Here is a 17,321-nt window from a genome sequence, read left to right as displayed (position 1 = left end):
GCATGTAGAAATGGTACAGCAATTATCATGGGGGATTTTAATCTACATGTCGATTGGTTTAACCAGGTCGGTCAAGGCAGCCTTGAGGAGGAGTTTATAGAATGTATCCGCGATAGTTTCCTAGAACAGTATGTAATGGAACCTACGAGGGAACAAGCGGTCCTAGATTTGGTCCTGTGTAATGAGACAGGATTGATTAATGATCTCATAGTTAGGGATCCTCTCGGAAGGAGCGATCACAATATGGTGGAATTTTAAATACAGATGGAGGGTGAGAAGGTAAAATCAAACACTAGTGTTTTGTGCTTAAACAAAGAAGATTACAATGGGATGAGAGAAGAGCTAGCTAAGGTAGACTGGGAGCAAAGACTTTATGGTGAAACAGTTGAGGAACAGTGGAGAACCTTCCAAGCGATTTTTCACAGTGCTCAGCAAAGGTTTATACCAACAAAAAGGAAGGACGGTAGAAAGAGGGAAAATCGACCATAGATATCTAAGGAAATAAGGGAGAGTATCAAATTGAAGGAAAAAGAATACAAAGTGGCAAAGATTAGTGGGAGACTAGAGGACTGGGAAATCTTAAGGGGTAACAGAAAGCTACTAAAAAAGCTATAAAGAAGAGTAAGATAGTTTGTGAGAGTAAACTTGCTCAGAATATAAAAACAGATAGTAAAAGTTTCTAAAAATATATAAAACAAAAAAGAGTGGCTAAGGTAAATATTGGTCCTTTAGAGGATGAGAAGGGAGATTTAATAATGGGAGCTGAGGAAATGACTGAGGAACTGGGTCGGTCTTCACAGTGGAAGACACAAATAACATGCCAGTGACTGATAGAAATGAGGCTATGACAGGTGAGGATCTTGAGATGATTGTTATCACTAAGGAGATAATGATGGGCAAGCTAACGGGGCTAAAGGTTGGCAAGTCTCCTGGTCCTGATGTAATGCATCCCAGAGTGCTAAAAGAGATGGCTAGGGAAATTGCAAATGCACTAGTGATAATTCACCAAAATTCACTAGACTCTGGGGTGGTCCCGGTGGATAGGAAATTAGCAAATGTGACACCACTGTTTAAAAAAGGAGGTCGGCAGAAAGCGGGTAATTATAGGCCAGTGAGCTTAACTTCGGTAGTAGGGAAGATGCTGGAATCTATCATCAAGGAAGAAATAACAAGGCACCTGGATGGAAATTGTCCCATTGGGCAGACGCAGCATGGGTTCATAAAGGGCAGGTCGTGCCTAATTAATTTAGTGGAATTTTTTGAGGACATTACCAGTGCGGTAGATAACGGGGAGCCAATGGATGTGGTATATCTGGATTTCCAGAAAGCCTTTGGCAAGGTGCCACACAAAAGGTTGCTGCATAAGATAAAGATGCATGGCATTAAGGGGAAAGTAGTAGCATGGATAGAGGATTGGTTAATTAATAGAAAGCAAAGAGTGGGGATTAATGGGTGTTTCTCTGGTTGGCAATAAGTAGCTAGTGGTGTCCCTCAGGGATCAGTGTTGGGCCCACAACTGTTCACAATTTTCATAGATGATTTGGAGTTGGGGACCAAGGGCAATATGTCCAAGTTTGCAGACGACACTAAGATGAGTGGTAAAGCAAAAAGTGCAGAGTATACTGGAAGTCTGCAGAGGGATTTGGATAGGCTAAGTGAGTAGGCGAGGGTCTGGCAGACGGAATACAATGTTGACAAATGTGAGGTTATCCATTTTTGTAGATATAGCAGCAAAAGGGATTATTATTTAAATGATAAAATATTAAAACATGCTGCTGTGCAGAGACCTGGGTGAGTGCATGAGTCGCAAAAAGTTGGTTTACAGGTGCATAAGGTGATTAAGAGGTGGAGATGGTTTGCAGTTTCAAATTCCTAGGGGTGCACATCTCCAAAAATCTGTCCTGGTCCACCCACGTCGAGGCTACCACCAAGAAAGCACAACAGCGCCTATACTTCCTCAGGAAACTAAGGAAATTCAGCATGTCCACATTGACTCTTACCAACTTTTACAGATGCACCATAGAAAGCATCCTATCTGGCTGCATCACAGCCTGGTATGGCAACTGCTTGGTCCAGGATCGCAAGAAACTTCAGAGAGTCGTGAACACCGCCCAGTCCATCACACGAACCTGCCTCCCATCCATTGACTCCATCTACACCTCCCGCTGCCTGGGGAAAGCGGGCAGTATAATCAAAGATCCCTCCCACCCTGCTTACTCGCTCTTCCAACTTCTTCCATCGGGCAGGAGATACAGAAGTCTGAGAACACGCACGAACAGACTCAAAAACAGCTTCTTCCCCACTGGCACCAGACTCCTAAATGACCCTCTTATGGACTGACTTCATTAACACTACACCCTGTATGCTTCATCCGATGCCAGTGCTTATGTAGTTACATTGTATATGTTGTGTTGCCCTATTGTGTATTTTCTTTTATTCCCTTTTCTTCTCATGTACTTAATGATCTGTTGAGCTGCTCGCAGAAAAATACTTTTCACTGTACCTCGGTACACGTGACAATAAACAAATCCAATCCAATCCAATCCAATCCAAAATGGAATTTTGTCCTTCATTGCTAAAGGGATGGAGTTTAAGACTAGGGAGATTATGCTGCAATTGTATAAGGTGTTAGTGAGGCCACACCTGGTGTATTGTGTTCAGTTTTGGTGAAACTGAGATGTCCTTGAGAAAGGACATACTGGCACTGGAGGGTGTGCAGAGGAGATTCACTAGGTTAATCCCAGAGCTGAAGAAGTTGGATTACGAGGAGAGGTTGAGTAGACTGGGACTGTACTCGTAGGAATTTAAAGGATGAGGGGGGATCTTATAGAAACATATAAAATTACGAAGGGAATAGATAGGATTGATGTGGGCAGGTTGTTTCCACTGGCAGGTGGAAGCAGAACTAGGGGGCATAGTCTCAAAATAAGGGGAAGTAGATTTAGGACTGAGTTTAGGAGGAACTTCTTCACCCAAAGGGTTGTGAATCTATGGAATTCCCTCCCCAGTGAAGCAGTTGAGGCTCCTTCATTAAATGTTTTTAAGATAAAGATAGATAGTTTTTTGAAGAATAAAGGGATTAAGGGTTATGGTGTTCGGGCCGGAAAGTGGAGCTGAGTCCACAAAAGATCAGCCATGATCTCATTGAATGGTGGAGCAGGCTCGAGGGGCCTGATGGCCTTCTCCTGCTCCTAGTTCTTTTGTTCTTATGTCATGAGTCTAGGGGAACTGGGCTGGCTGCCCCGGTGCTTGGAGAGGAGTGCGGAAGTCACAGGGGTGGCTGCCCATGGGCTGGGATGGCTGGGGGTGTGGGGGGGGCCTCTCAGTGATTTGGGGGTTCACGTTGCTGTCCTCTTCCTCGCTGCTATGTGCTTGGGGTTTGGGTTGGGTTTGGGATAGGGGTCACCAGAAGGGGCTGGCTCATCACCGGGTGATCCTGCAGGATGCAAGACGTGAAGCATGATTTGATCGGGCATTGGGGGATGGGAGAGCAGAGGGGGGGGGAAGTGGGTGGGGGTTGGTAGGTGGGCGTTGGGGGGTGGGTGGTGTTGAGTTGGTGGTGGAGGAGAGTATGTGTGTTGATGTGGGTGGGTAGGTGGATGGAAGGTGTGTGTTGATGTGAGGGAGGTCAGTGGGTCTGGAGTTGGGTGCTGGTGTGGGGGGTAGGTGGGTGTATGGTGATGAGTGGGTGGTGGAGGCGCTGTGTGTGTGCTGGTGTGGAGGGTAGTAGGTGTGTGGGGGAGTAGATGGGTGTGTGGGTGTGTGGGGGCATGTGTGGGTGTGGGGGGTGGGTGGTGGCAAGTGAGTGGCGGAGGGGTGTGTGGGGGTAGGTGTGTATGGGGGTGTGTGGGGGGTGGGAGGGGTGGGGGGGGTAGGTGTATCTGGGGGGGGGGTTGTCGTGGAGACGATGGTGACCACGTGCCATGGGGAACCGAAACTCTGTGGCTAGGAGAGTGGGCAAATAAAAAATAAATTTTTTTTAAGTTGCAGATGAAATACAATGTGGAAAAGTGTGAGGTTATGCACTTTGGAGGGAGGAATTGAGGCATCGATATATTCTAAATGGGGAAATGCTTCGGAAATCAGCAGCACAAAGGGACTTGGGAGTCCTTGTTCAAGATTCTCTTAAAGTTAATGTGCAGATTCAGTTGGCAGTTACGAAGGCAAATGCAAGGTTAGCATTCATGTTGAGAGGGCGAGAATACAAGACCAGAGATGTACTTCTGAGGCTGTATAAGGCTCTGATCAGACTCCATTTGGAGTATTGTGAGCAGTTTTGGGCCCGTACCTAAGCAACGATGTGCTGGCCTTGGAAAGGGACCAGAGGAGGATCACAAGAATGATCCCTGCCGTATGAAGAATGGTTGAGAACTCTGGGTCTATACTCGTTGGAGTTCAGAAGGATGAGGAGGGATGTTATTGAAACTTACAGGAAACTGCAAGGCCTGGATAGAGTGGACATGGCGAGGATGTTTACACTTGTTGGAAAACTAGAACAAGAGGACACAATCTCAGGCGAAAGGGACGATCCTTCAAAAAGAGATGAGGAGGAATTTCTTCAGCCAGAGGGTGGTGAACCTGTGTAACTCTTTCTGCAGAAGGCTGTGGAGGCCAAATCACTGAGTGTCTTTCAGACAGAGATAGATAGGTTCTTGGTTAATAAGGGGATCAGGGGTTATGGGGGTAAGGCAAGAGAATGGGGATGAGAAAAGAACAGGTGAACAGGTGGATCAGTCTCGATGGGCCGAGTGGCATAATTCTGCTCATATGTATTATGGTCTTATGTTCAGTGGAGTTTACCTCAGGTTAAAAAGGAAATCAATGATAGTGGAAGAGAGATAAGGAAATGTAAGGGTGGAATCCTCCATCCCGCCGTGCTGTCAGGAAATCCGCTGGCATGAGTTCACTATCGGCACAACGGAGGATCCCGCTGACGGAGAATCCAACCCGTTGTGTTTTCATTGTAGTAAAGTTGGACACGTGAAGTCACAGTGTTGGTGCCTTCTGGGAAGGCAGATGTGGTAAAACATGAAAAGTCAGTGGGGTTTATTAAAGTGGGGAAAGCCATTGTTCCAGTGAAGAGGTGCTTCAGAGTGTACAGCCTGTTCAGAGATTGGTGGATAAGCAGGTAACAAACATTTTAAGGATTTGATTTGTGAGGTTGAGGTTTACTCATGTGTACAAGATGGAGTATTTAAGGAGATTTATATGCTAAGTGATACAGGAGCAAGTCAGTCCTCAAAGGTGAGCAATAAGGAGATAAGTAGTTTGGAAGGTGTATTGCCATAAAAGCTGGTAATTTGTGGAATTAGTGGTGAGAGGAGTGGTGTGCCACTATGCAAGCTAAGGTTAGAGCGTGGTGAAACGTGGTGAAGTGGTGTTAGGCGTATTGGAAAAATGAACTTTTTCAGGGGAATAATTTATCCTGGGTAATGATATAGCTGGATCACAGATGGGAGTGCAGCCTCCTGTGGTTGAAAAGCCAGTGGAAAGGCAAACAATTGAGGTGCTGCAACAAGCATATCCTGGGGTGTTTCCTGCTTGTGTGGTGACAAGATCACAAAGTCACAGGTTGAGACAGGAGGAAGAGAACTTGAGGAGTTCTGATAGGGAGGCTGAGGTTCTGTTGTGAGAAATCCTGTTTGACCTGATGGTTGAAGAAGATATCTTTAGTTCAAAAACATTGGTTGATCCACAGCAGAAAGAGATAAAGCAGTTGTCTCAGAAAGCATATATAAAAATAGAACCTGAGTGTATACCTGAGTGTTATTACATTAGAAATAATGTATTAATAAGAAAATGCAGACCTTTACATATTCAAGCAAATGGGAAATAGGCAGAAGTTCATCCAGTGGTATTACTGGTGAGTTATAGAAAGGAGGTTTTGCAGGTAGCGCATGAGGTTCCAGTAGGCGGTCATTTTGGAGAACGTAAAACTAAAAATATTTTTATTGGCCTGGGCTGCATAAGGGTGTAGTTGAATTTTGCCGTACATGTCACACCTGTCAAGTGACAGGGAAACTTCAAGGGATAATCAAACCAGCACCTTGAATATCCATTCTAGCATTTGAGAAATCTTTTACGAGGGTCGTAATTGCCTGGGTCCCCTGCCTAAAACAAAAAGTAGGAATCAGTATTTTTTAATGGTAATGGACCTGTCTACTAGATTTCCGCAGGCCATTCCATTAACAAACATTAAGGGGGTTGCAGAAGATTTATCCCAAGTTTTTACGAGATAGGGATGGCCAAAAGAAATTTAATCAGATCAGGGATCAAATTTTATGTCAAAGTAATTCAAGGAAGTTATGGATAGCTCAGAAATAGAGCAATTTAACTCAACTGCATATACTCCAGAATCATAAGGGGCGATAGAAAGATGGTATCGAACTTTAAAGACCATGTTGAGGGCATATAGTCAGGACTATCCAGAAGATTGGTATGAAGGAATTCCATTTGTCCTGGTTGCAATTCGGGATGCACATCAACTAAATTCAGTCGTTTTGAATTGATTTTTGGTCATGAGGTAAAAGCATCACTTAAATTGCTCAAAGAGAAGTTGGTGAGTCAACGTTAGAGCCTACGTTGTTGGACTATGTGTCAAACTTTATGGAGAGATTAACTTGGATGAATCGGATGATTAGGAAACATTTAAAATTGTCACAAAAGTGATTTTTAAAAAAAGGTGGATAAGGAATCAAACATTTGTAGTTTTGTTCGTGGGGAGAAAGTATCAGTATTGTTACCAATGGTAGGTGAATCATTAAAAACAAACTTAATGGGTCTTATCTGATCAAAATGAAATTGTGTGAGATGAATGATTTGATAAGAATGCCAGCAAGAAGGAAAACTCAGTGTGTCCTGTTAATATGCTCAAAAGATATTTTGATGGTGAAGGAAAGAAGGAGGAAATGTTATTCGTTGTAACTCAGGGAGAAGAGATGAACCCAGGTGATTCTGAACTTGGCATTCCTCAAATTATATTGGACAATGAGGAAGTAATTAGAAATTGGGATAAATTACTGAGTTACCTTCCGGATGAAAATCAATGTCATCGAAAGGAGTTATTGCAGTCACATAGGTCTGTGTGTGGGAATAATTTGTGATTTATAAAAGTAATTGTATATGACATAGATGTAGGAAATGTTATTCCAATTAAGCCACCTAAGGTTAGCACAGGTACAAAAGGAGATTGAAAGCATGGTTAAGAATGATATCATTTAAGTGGGGGCAGCAATTGGAGCTCATCTATTGTGATCCCTTGACATTCAATGGCATTACCATCACTGAATCCCTCACTATCAACATCCTGGGGGTTACCATTGACCAGAAACTGAACTGGTATAGCCAACTAAATATTGTGGTTGCTATCGCAGTCGTAGGCTAGGAATTCTGCTGCAAGTATCTCGTCTCCTGACTCCCCAAAGCTTGTCCACCAGCTACAGGGCACAAGTCAGAAGTGTGATGGAATACTCCCCACTTGCCTGGATGAGTGCTGTTCCAACAACACTCAAGAAGCTTGCGCCATCTAGGACAAAGCAACCCCCTTGATTGGAACTTTTTCCACAAACATTCGATCCCTGCACCACCGCGCACAGTAACAGCAATGAGCACCATCTCCATGATGCATTACAGGAACTCACCAAGTCTCATTAGGCAGCACCTTCCAAACCCTTCCAAAATGTCAAAATAAACATTCGACCATTGAGAAGGAGACATTGGGCGGGATTCTGCCGTAATCGACGGGGCGGGCAACTCTGGCGGGAAGGAGTGGCGTGAACCACTCCGGTGTCAGGCCGCCCCAAAGGTGCGGAATCCTGCGCACCTTCAGGAGCTAGGCCGGCCCCAAAGTGGTTTGCACCGTGCCGGCCGTCAGGGAAGGGGCTTGGCGTCATGCCAACCAGCGCCGAAGGGCCTACGCCAGCCAGCACGAGTTGGTGCATGTGCGGGAGCGCCAGCGTGTGCTGGCATCATCCCTGCGCATGTGCAGAGGGCTTCATTTCTTCACCAGCCATGGCGAACCGCTACATCTGCCGATGCGGAAGAATAGTGTGTCCCCACGGCACAGGCCCGCCCGCGGATCGGTGGGCCCCGATCGCGGGCCAGGCCATCGTGGAGGCACCTCCCGGGGCCAGATCCCCCCGCGCCCCCTCGAGAACCTCGGAGGCCGCCCGCGCCGCCAGGTCCTACCGGTAAGGACCTACTCTAATTTACGCCGGCGGGATCAGCAAAAAAACAGGCAGACACTCGGCCCATCGCAGGCCGGAGAATCAGTGGGGGAGGGGGCACGCTACCAGCGGTCGCCGACCAGCACGGCACAATTCCCGCCCCCGTCAAATCTCCGGCGCCGGAGAATTCCGGGGGCGGGATTCACGCCGACCTCTGGCGATTCTCCGACCCTGCGGGGGGTCGGAGAATCCCGCCCATGGAGTTTGGCATTGGCTTTATGACATTTTGACACTTATTTCGCAAACAATTCATCAGAGACAATTGTACATACAGACCATAATTCATTAAAGTTTTTGAAAAAGTTTAAGGATCAAACTGCAAGATTGTTCAGATGGAGTTTATTGTTGCAACAATTTAACTTAAAAATTATACATGTAGCAGCTGAGGAAACGTGATTGTCGATGCTTTGTTACGACTTTGAAGCATGAGAAGGCTGGAACATTCAAAGGTGGAAAAGGAAAACTGAAATAAACTATACTCATGTTTCTGTTTGCATATTTAAAATGCAATACAATATGTAACTTATGGACTGTAAGTTGTGTTTAATAATGAGAAATGTTTTGAGTTAAAAGGCTTTGGAAAAATGAGCCCATCTTTTTATATTGCTGGTTATCTTTTTCAAGGGGGTGGTGTGATGAATGTCGGATATTAGATATATTGGATTATAGGTTTTTGGTGAAGGGTTAAAAGCCTGGGCTAAAGTGTGTTTGACTGATGCAGGCATGTTTTTCAAAGAAACTTGGTTTGTTAAAAGCAAAGCCTTTAGGAGCCTGGGTGAAATTAACTATCGTAAAAGTATGGGCTAAAGCAGTTCTGTTTTGATCAAGGGGATCCCCTGGTGAATTAATTAGATTTCATCTTGGTGAGATGATGTCATTGCTGGGTAAAGCTAAGAGATCAGGCATTTTGAGAAAGCATTTTCAGTTGAGTTCTGATCTGGCTGAAGCTGAGACCAAGTTTGGCAGTTTGTTCTCACTGTAGGTTGGTTAACAGAGATTAAACTTATTTAAAGCAGTGCAAACTTGTCTGAGGATAAGGCAGAGCTGAAACAAGCCAGCTGAAAACAGCTTTTGAAGACATCTAGCCAGAGTTTCTTCAGGGGTTCGGACTGGAGTCAGATCTGTTCTGTAAAGTAGAGTCAGGAAATCTCTTTCTAAAAGAATAACTCTGTTCAGCAAGTATTCTTCTGTGCCATTGGTATTTAAGGAGGATTGAGAGCTGACATGGTTTATTTTCTTGTTGATTCAGTGGGAAAAAGATCGCAAGTATGGTATTGTATTCACTATGCTGAGTAGTATTGTTTAAGGGGTAATTGAAAATTATTTGCAGGAGTGGTATTAAAAGTTTTAATTTTGTGTCATTAATAATAATGTGTTTTAATATGCCATGTCCCTATTTCTTTGTGCAGTCACTTCAGAAGTGAGGTATCCTTTCCTCACAGTGTTACAAAATTAATCTAAAATATTGGGACTTCGGTTCAGTATCCTAGCATCTGTTGGGGTCAGGTCTGGGATGGTAATAAAACTGGGGGCTATTTTCTGGGATTTTAAAGTATAATTCCTTGCTGTGTCTTGGAATTATTGAATTTAGTGATGGTGAGGGTGTGCGGAACAGTTGGTTTTTGTCAGGTTTTGAAGATTAAATAGCGACTGACTGGAAATGGCTCTTTCAGTTGCAAAAGATTTCCTGTGTGTGGAAGAGGTCACTCGGGCGAGTTTAGAAAGGGTGACAAAAATAAAACTTCTGGATATGACTGAAAAGCTGGAGTTTACAGTTATCTGAAGGGGTGAGGAAGGTAGAGATAATACAAACAATAGCTCAGTATTTAAATTTGCCAGAAACACAGCCCGAATAATTAGAATTAGCTAGAGTTCAATTACAAATGAAACAACTAGAAATGCAGGAAAAAGATAAACAGAAATAAATAAGACTGAAGAAATTGGGAATAGAAGAAAAGGACAAATAGTGATTGGCAATGACAGAAGAAAAGGAAGCAGAGAGGGCTTTTCAGAAGCAACTGGAAAGATGAGTAAAGCAAGAAAGGGATAAGGAAAAAGAGAGATTGGCAATAGCAGAAGTAAAAGAAAAGGAAAGAGAATTTAAATTCAGAAACTGGAACTGCAAAGAGAACATCAATGGAAAATGTTGGAGTTAAAGGCAGCAGCTGAGAATGATCTGGAGGAAGGAGAAACACTTCCTCATCAAACGCTCAATTGGGATATGTGTGAATATACTCAAGCACTGCTATTGTTTGAGGAGAAAGACGTGGAAGCTTTTTTTTCATCTCATTTGAGAAAGTGTCTAAATAATTGAACTACCTAAAAGCCACGTGGATAGTATTGGTTCAATCAAAGATGGTAGGTAGAGCTAGTGAAGTGTTTGCATCACTGTCAGAAGAGGTGTCCAGGGATTATGATGAGGTGAGAAAAGCCATATTAAGTGCATATGAACAACTGCCAAAAACCTACAGACAAAAGTTTAGACATCTTAGGAAATGACCAGGTCAGATATATAGAGAATCTGAAAGAATTAAACAAACATTTGAGGTGGTGATTATATTAAAAATAGACCAAACGTGTGAAGCTCTTAGAGTAAAATTGGACTTCAATTTCGCTTGAAGTTCTGTAAATGTATGTATATTCAATCAAAGCTTCTGTAGAATCCCCACAGAACAGAAGGGGGCCATTCAGCCCAGTGAGTCTGTACCAATCCTCCAAAAGAGCACCCTACCTGGGCCCATACCCCCACCCTATCTCCATTATGCAACCTAATCTGCAGATATTTGGACCCACTCATGGGCAATTTAGCATGGCCAATCCACCTAACGTAGGGGCTGGTTTAGCACACTAGGCTAAATCGCTGGCTTTTAAAGCAGACCAAGGCAGGCCAGCGGCACGGTTCAATTCCCGTACCAGCCTCCCCGAACAGGCGCCAGAATGTGGCGACTAGGGGCTTTTCACAGTAACTTCATTGAAGCCTACTCGTGACAAGAAGTGATTTTCATTTCATTTCATCTTTGGACTGTACACGAAACTAGAGCAATCGGAGAAAACCCACGCAGACACGGGGAGAAAGTGCTAAGTCAGCCAAGGCCGGAATTGAACCCCGGTCACTGGTCTTGGGAGGCAGCAGTGCTAACCACTGTGCAGCCTTGCCGCCCTATATGAAGTAGAAGCAGTTGGCGGGGTCAAAGGTTGTGAGCAGACAGGCTTAAGCACAACTGAAGAGGTAAATAACTTATTCACACCAAAGAGTTGAGTCAAGTCAATTTATTGTCAAAAGCTTTTGGGAGAAAGCCAGGCACTCCACAATGCTCATGGTCACCTTCTTAATTGTACAATGGCAGTTAGCCTCTTTTATACATGTACACTTGGTTAGTTCCTAATTAGCTTGGGCGGTTACATACACGACCAATTCCCTTAGCAACAATTAGCTTCCAATCACATTCCTCTGAAACCATTCGTTACCTGAGGTCCACCACTTCTTGTCCATAATTACAAGGATAACAGGTGTCTCAATAGTTAACGGTCAGTTTGTCAGTTACAGAATGACTCAACAATTAATCGGAACGTGGCAGATGTCAGTAGGTGACTGAGAGAATGACTCGCCAGTAACCGTATACTTATCAGGTCAGTGCAGAATTAGAATGCCATGGTAAGTAAGCTAGTATAGAATAACTCAGCAGTCCACACTATTGCAGGCATGAGCTAATAATTAAACATAATAAAATAGAGAGATTCCTAATGAATAAATGAATAACCTCTAATGTAACTTTCCCTTAACAACAACGAAGAACATAAAATTCTGGAAATACTCAGCAGATCATCAACATGTGTGGAGAGAGAGAAACACTGACACTTCCAGCTCGATGACACTTCTCTGTTCTCTCCACAGATCTGCCTGAGTTCCTGAGTATTTCCAACATTTCCTGCTTCCATTTCACATTTGCAGCAGCTACAATATTTCCTTTGAGCTCAATCTCAGATTGTTTTCAAGGGGAGGGATGGAGTTGATAGGTACGGAATGGAATTGAAGCTGGACCTGAAAACGATGGTTTCAGGATTCCAATAAGTAATTGAAGTAAATTCCAGCTCATCAATTCCAGGAAGTCGGATAAGCTGTCTGAAAGTTTAACCACAGGGGAGGAATCAAGAGAGATGGTGGTGAGGTAGAGCTGGGGGGTCATCAGAATTCATATTAAAACTAACACCTGCTGATGTCACCGAGGTTCAGTATGTGGGTGAGAAATAGCTGAGGCTGAGGACAGATACTCAGGAGACACCAGAGGTAACACTATGGGAGCAGGAAGAGAAGACATTGTGAATGATTCTCTGGCTATGATTAGATAGATAAGAATGGGAGCAGGTGAGAGCATTCCCAGCTAACCGGGCAACACTGGAAGAGGACAGAGTGGTTAACTGTGTGAAAGGCTGTGGACAGGTCATAAAGGATGAGAAGGAAATGTTTACCTTGTCACAGTTATGTAGGATGTCATTTGTGACATTGATATCAGCTGTTCTGGTTCTGTCACTGGGACAGAAACCTGAAGGGAGGAATTCCATGACGGAATTGCGGAAAAGATGGGAATGGACTTGTGAGGCAACAAGATATTGAAGGACTTTGGAGAGGGAAGGCAGGTTTGAGATGGGAGAGAGGTTGTTAAGGAGGAGGAAGTCGACAGGAGATTGTGAGTCAGCAGTTATTTGCCATCCCTCCCATTGAAGCGAATGGATGTGAAAGAGGCTGTTGCCTCACCATCACCCATAAAGACTATTCCACAAAATCAAGATCCAGCCCATTATACTTCCTGAACCACTTTCTTCCTTTCCTTTCAATGTTGCAGCTTTCACTGTGTGGTGATAGTGAGAAAGAGAAATAATTTACCGACAATCTATTCTGCCAGTTATCTGATCGAAGCATCAGGTTTCAGACATACTCAAATCTTTCCTTTTATTCAACAAACTATATTTCAGATCCTGACAAATTCAGTTTTAACTTCCACCTGACTAATATGTAGATTTGGTGAAAATACTAATTCTCGATCAGATATGTTATTGAACAGGAGTTGAGCTGGATCAGAACAATAACTTTGCTTCCCAGTCCGAGTATAAACCTTCCAGCTTTCTTTCCATTATTTAATGAACTTCAGGATGAGAGTAAAGGGATATTTCACAGCGTTCATCACCTCCTCTCTGAACTTCCTCTGTGTGACTACGTAAATAAATGTGTTGGTGCAGGAACTGGATAACTGAAGCATTCTTCCCATCATGTCTGTTACAAGGACAGGAGTTGTCCACACCTCATACATTCCAGTAATTCGCTGAATTGATAGATAAACGACACGTGTCGCCCATAACAGGATAAAACTGCCCGTTATGGTGAAGAGTAAAATGATGGATCTTCTTCGATTCTTCATTTCTGAATCATTCTTCTCATCCCCGTTTCGCTGTCCCCTCAGTTTCCGGCGGACTGCATTGGCCATCAGGATGTGCCTGACGGTGAGAGTATTGAGCAGCAGGATCAGCACAAAGGGGAGCACTGGAGTTAAAATGCGGAGTATCCAGTCAAATGTTATCCACAAAGGTGAATGGTAGTATTGATATGTTACTGAACAATAGTAATCAAAATCGTACAATATGTATTTAAAAAATAGCGGGATGTTGGTTAACAAACTCAACACACTCACCGTTGTGATAACGGTGGCTGCAGTTTTCTCAGTGCAGTATTTAATCTTCAGTTTCTGGAAGCAAATGGCGACTGTGCGGTCAAAGGTGAAGGCGACTGTGAGCCAGACAGAAATCTCTACAATGGTGGAAGATATCACTTCTCTGATGTTACAGCCCGGTGTGTAGTAAAAGAATGAAGAATACAGACCTAAGAAATTCATTTTGCTCACTATGACATCAATAATGATGACCAGCAGATCTGCCAGGGCCATTGACAACAAATACCAGGTGACGCCTTTGGAGAGACCACACCTTCCTCGAGTTAGTATCACGATTGCGACAAAGTTAGCTTTAATTTAAGAAAGGAAAGTTACACGTAAAAACTGTCTATTGAAAAGCGCGAGATATCTGAAAATCAAGGGTACATGTTAGAAGTTACACTGTTGCAACTGAAATTATGCAGGCTCCACTTCAACAGATCAGCACTCTCTTTCCATCTAGTATAAATTGTTGTTTCATTTAAAATTGGTATTTGTATGACATGTCCATATAACTGTAAGATGCAACGGTTCAATAGCATGTTTCTTTCTTCAGAAATACACAGGTTGTGCACGAAAATGAAGACTGATACTACAGTGAGTACTGAGTGAAAGGAACAGAATTTTGGCTGCTGTTCCTCCACTTCCTCAGGACTGCACAGAAATGTCAGCCTTGACTTTTTGTGCTGAAGTTCTGGACTCTCAACGAGAACCGTTTAATACCAAGAGTGATGCCACCTGTGCCTTTGACACCTGATGGATTGAATTGTACAGCCCTTCCCACTGGCTGGCCTCTGCAGTTGCACTGAAGTCATTGGCCAATTGGATGGCTCACCGCAGTTTAAAGCCCCGCCCCCGCTGTGACACAGCCATGATATTCCATCCAATCAGCTTGTTACAACAGGGTGACACTTCAAAATCACTCCATTGACTGCAATAGACTTTAGGACATCCTAAAGTTATGGACAGCACATTATGAATGCAAGTTATTTTGTGTAGATAATTATTAGCCTGTGTTAGAAAACATTAACAAATCATTGAAAAGACTTCGACCTAGCACTGCTGTCTCACAGTGCCGAGGTCCCAGGTTCGATCCTGGCTCTGGGTCGCTGTCCGTGTGGAGTTTGCACATTCTCCCTGTGCTTGCATGGTTTCGCCCCACAACCCAAAGATGTGCAGGGTAGGTGGATTGGGCACACTAAATTGCACTATTGGATATTCTAAATTTATTTAAAAAAAGAAAAGACTTTTAACCATGGGTGGGATTCGCCGTTGGCTGACGGCAAAATCGCGAAACGCGATTGGACGGAGAATAGATCCCGACCCCAAAATCGCAGCAGGCAACGATTTGACGGCAATGCGTTCCGGAAGGCTGCAGATCCGGCGGTTCCCCTCCAATCTTCTCCCGCTCCCGCCGGTTATGTGTGGCCTTCTCCTGCATGTGTGTGTGGGGGGGGGGGGGACAAACAGCAAACGACAGTGTTAGACAGTCCGACGCATGTAGCCCAGGGGATGGGTATCTGGTGGCCTCAGTGGCCAGGGCACCCGGCCATGGTAGCCGGTATGGGTGCCGGCATGTAGTGCAGGGTGGGGGGGTTCTGCCACCCTCCAGTTTTGGGGGTCTGATTCCGGGTGTGTGGGACGCAGGTTAGTGCCAGGGGCACAGTGCTGCCTTCTCCCCCTGGCTACCCAGAGGAGAGTGTGCAGTTTCTTCTGGCATTGCTGGCCGGTCCGATGGCGTTGCCCACGGCGCTCGCCGCCTCCGCCACCTGCGCCCAGTCAGGGCGAATGGCGGTGGCTGGTAGCCTGCTTCCCGGGCCGTGGTGCAGGGTCACCCGCCTCTCCGCCACCGCGTCCAGGAGGGTCTCCAGCTCGGAATCGGTGAAGCGTGGAGCTGCTCTCCTCGCTGCCATCTTGTTGGCTGGGATGGTGTGTGTGAGGTGTGAAGTGTGTATCTGTGGCTGCAGCTTGTCAGAGTATCAATCTCGGACCCGGCGAATCCCGCACCGTTTCTCATTGGAATCGACTGTCTTCCTCGCCGGTTTTGCTGCCGTGGAACTCCACGAATCCTGCGTCGGCGACAACACTTAGTCTCAGAAATGGAGAATCAGCCTCATATCTCACATCATTGAACTAATCTGAAGCCACTAATCTGAGCCAAGACACATACCAGTATAAATAGAGGGAGCGAGAGATAAAAATTACAATGTATGCTCACCACTCCCTGGAAAGAAATCAGATGGATCTTGGAATAAAATGAATCCATGGTTAGTGAGGATATAATGTCTGCAGTGGAATCATCAGAAAACTATTGAATGAAGGAGATTAACTCGTCTGAAAATCTGAAGCATTTGAAAGGCTGCAGAAAAGGATATCGAGGAACATCAATGATCAAAAGGATTTGAAATAATCACCACAAACTAAAGAATATGTAACAAATTCGACACAAACAAGATACTTTGCCAAAGCAGTCAAACCACCAATGGTTATAATGACTCACATGAAACTCCAACCACCCCAAGAATGTGATAGAAAATGGGTTCGACATCGAAGAGCAGAAACAATAGATCCACCAGACGCATGTTCCGTGATGAAGTCTATTGTCCTTTAGTTTTCACTGACTCTCTGAGCTCACTCACTCAGTGGAGCCCTTTATTAATACAGGTGAGTGACACCCACTGAGACCATGAGGATTATGTAAACATTGTCATTAGTTCCAGTTGGAGGAAAAAGGTGATCACCGTGCATGAAACCTCAATTAGTTAAAGAAAAACAGAATTGTATTAGTTACACTTGTTCAACTCCAGCTCAATACCTGGAATAGAAACACCATGGAACTGAGAACAGAAAATAAACCATCCCACTTCTCATACCTACTCTGGCTGTTGAAAGAATGATCCACTCACACCCATTTCCCTCTCCTTTCCCCATTTTTTCCCCATGTTCCCCTGAGGGCTTCTACTCGATGAACATGCAGCTGGTGTGTAACTATCAGATGCACATGATGCCCGTTCTACGCCCGATACCCGGGCAGTGTGCACAACGCCTTCATCCTGGCACAGTCAATGGTTCCTGACCTCTTTGAAGTGCACTCCCAGCTGTGGTGTTGGCTATTGGTCGGCAGGGGTTATCCGCTGCGGTCATGTCTGATGACGCCTGTCCTGAGGCCACAGACTGATGCGGAGACCCGCTATAACAACGCCCATGCCACGTCCAGGGATGTGATTCGGCGGTGCGTCGGCATCCTGAATATGCGTTTCCAGTGCCTGGACTGCTCTGGAGGTGCCCTCCAGTATAGCGCTGGGAGGGTCACCGCAGTGTGGGGCCTGCTGTGTCCTACACAACATCGTGCAGCAGAGGGACGATGAGATGGAGGAGGGAGATGACTGCC

At 44.7% G+C, this 17,321-nt stretch overlaps 1 protein-coding gene across 1 annotated transcript; it reads right to left on the bottom strand.

Annotated features, from left to right (window-relative positions):
* Nucleotides 1–13,357: 13,357 nt before the first annotated feature.
* Nucleotides 13,358–16,512, bottom strand: LOC140419792 (probable G-protein coupled receptor 139). The gene is made up of 2 exons (XM_072503834.1): nt 16,431–16,512; nt 13,358–14,241 (listed from the first exon to the last, which is right to left on the bottom strand). Exons 1-2 carry the CDS (start codon nt 16,510–16,512, stop codon nt 13,358–13,360), a joined length of 966 nt encoding a protein of 321 aa, XP_072359935.1.
* Between the last annotated feature and the right edge of the window lie 809 nt (nt 16,513–17,321).

This window comes from Scyliorhinus torazame, chromosome 1 (assembly GCF_047496885.1).
Source record: "Scyliorhinus torazame isolate Kashiwa2021f chromosome 1, sScyTor2.1, whole genome shotgun sequence".
In the NCBI taxonomy this organism is placed as follows: domain Eukaryota; kingdom Metazoa; phylum Chordata; class Chondrichthyes; order Carcharhiniformes; family Scyliorhinidae; genus Scyliorhinus; species Scyliorhinus torazame.
The sequence above is the reverse complement of the archived record's forward strand: the minus strand, read 5'-3'. Positions and strand labels throughout refer to the sequence as shown.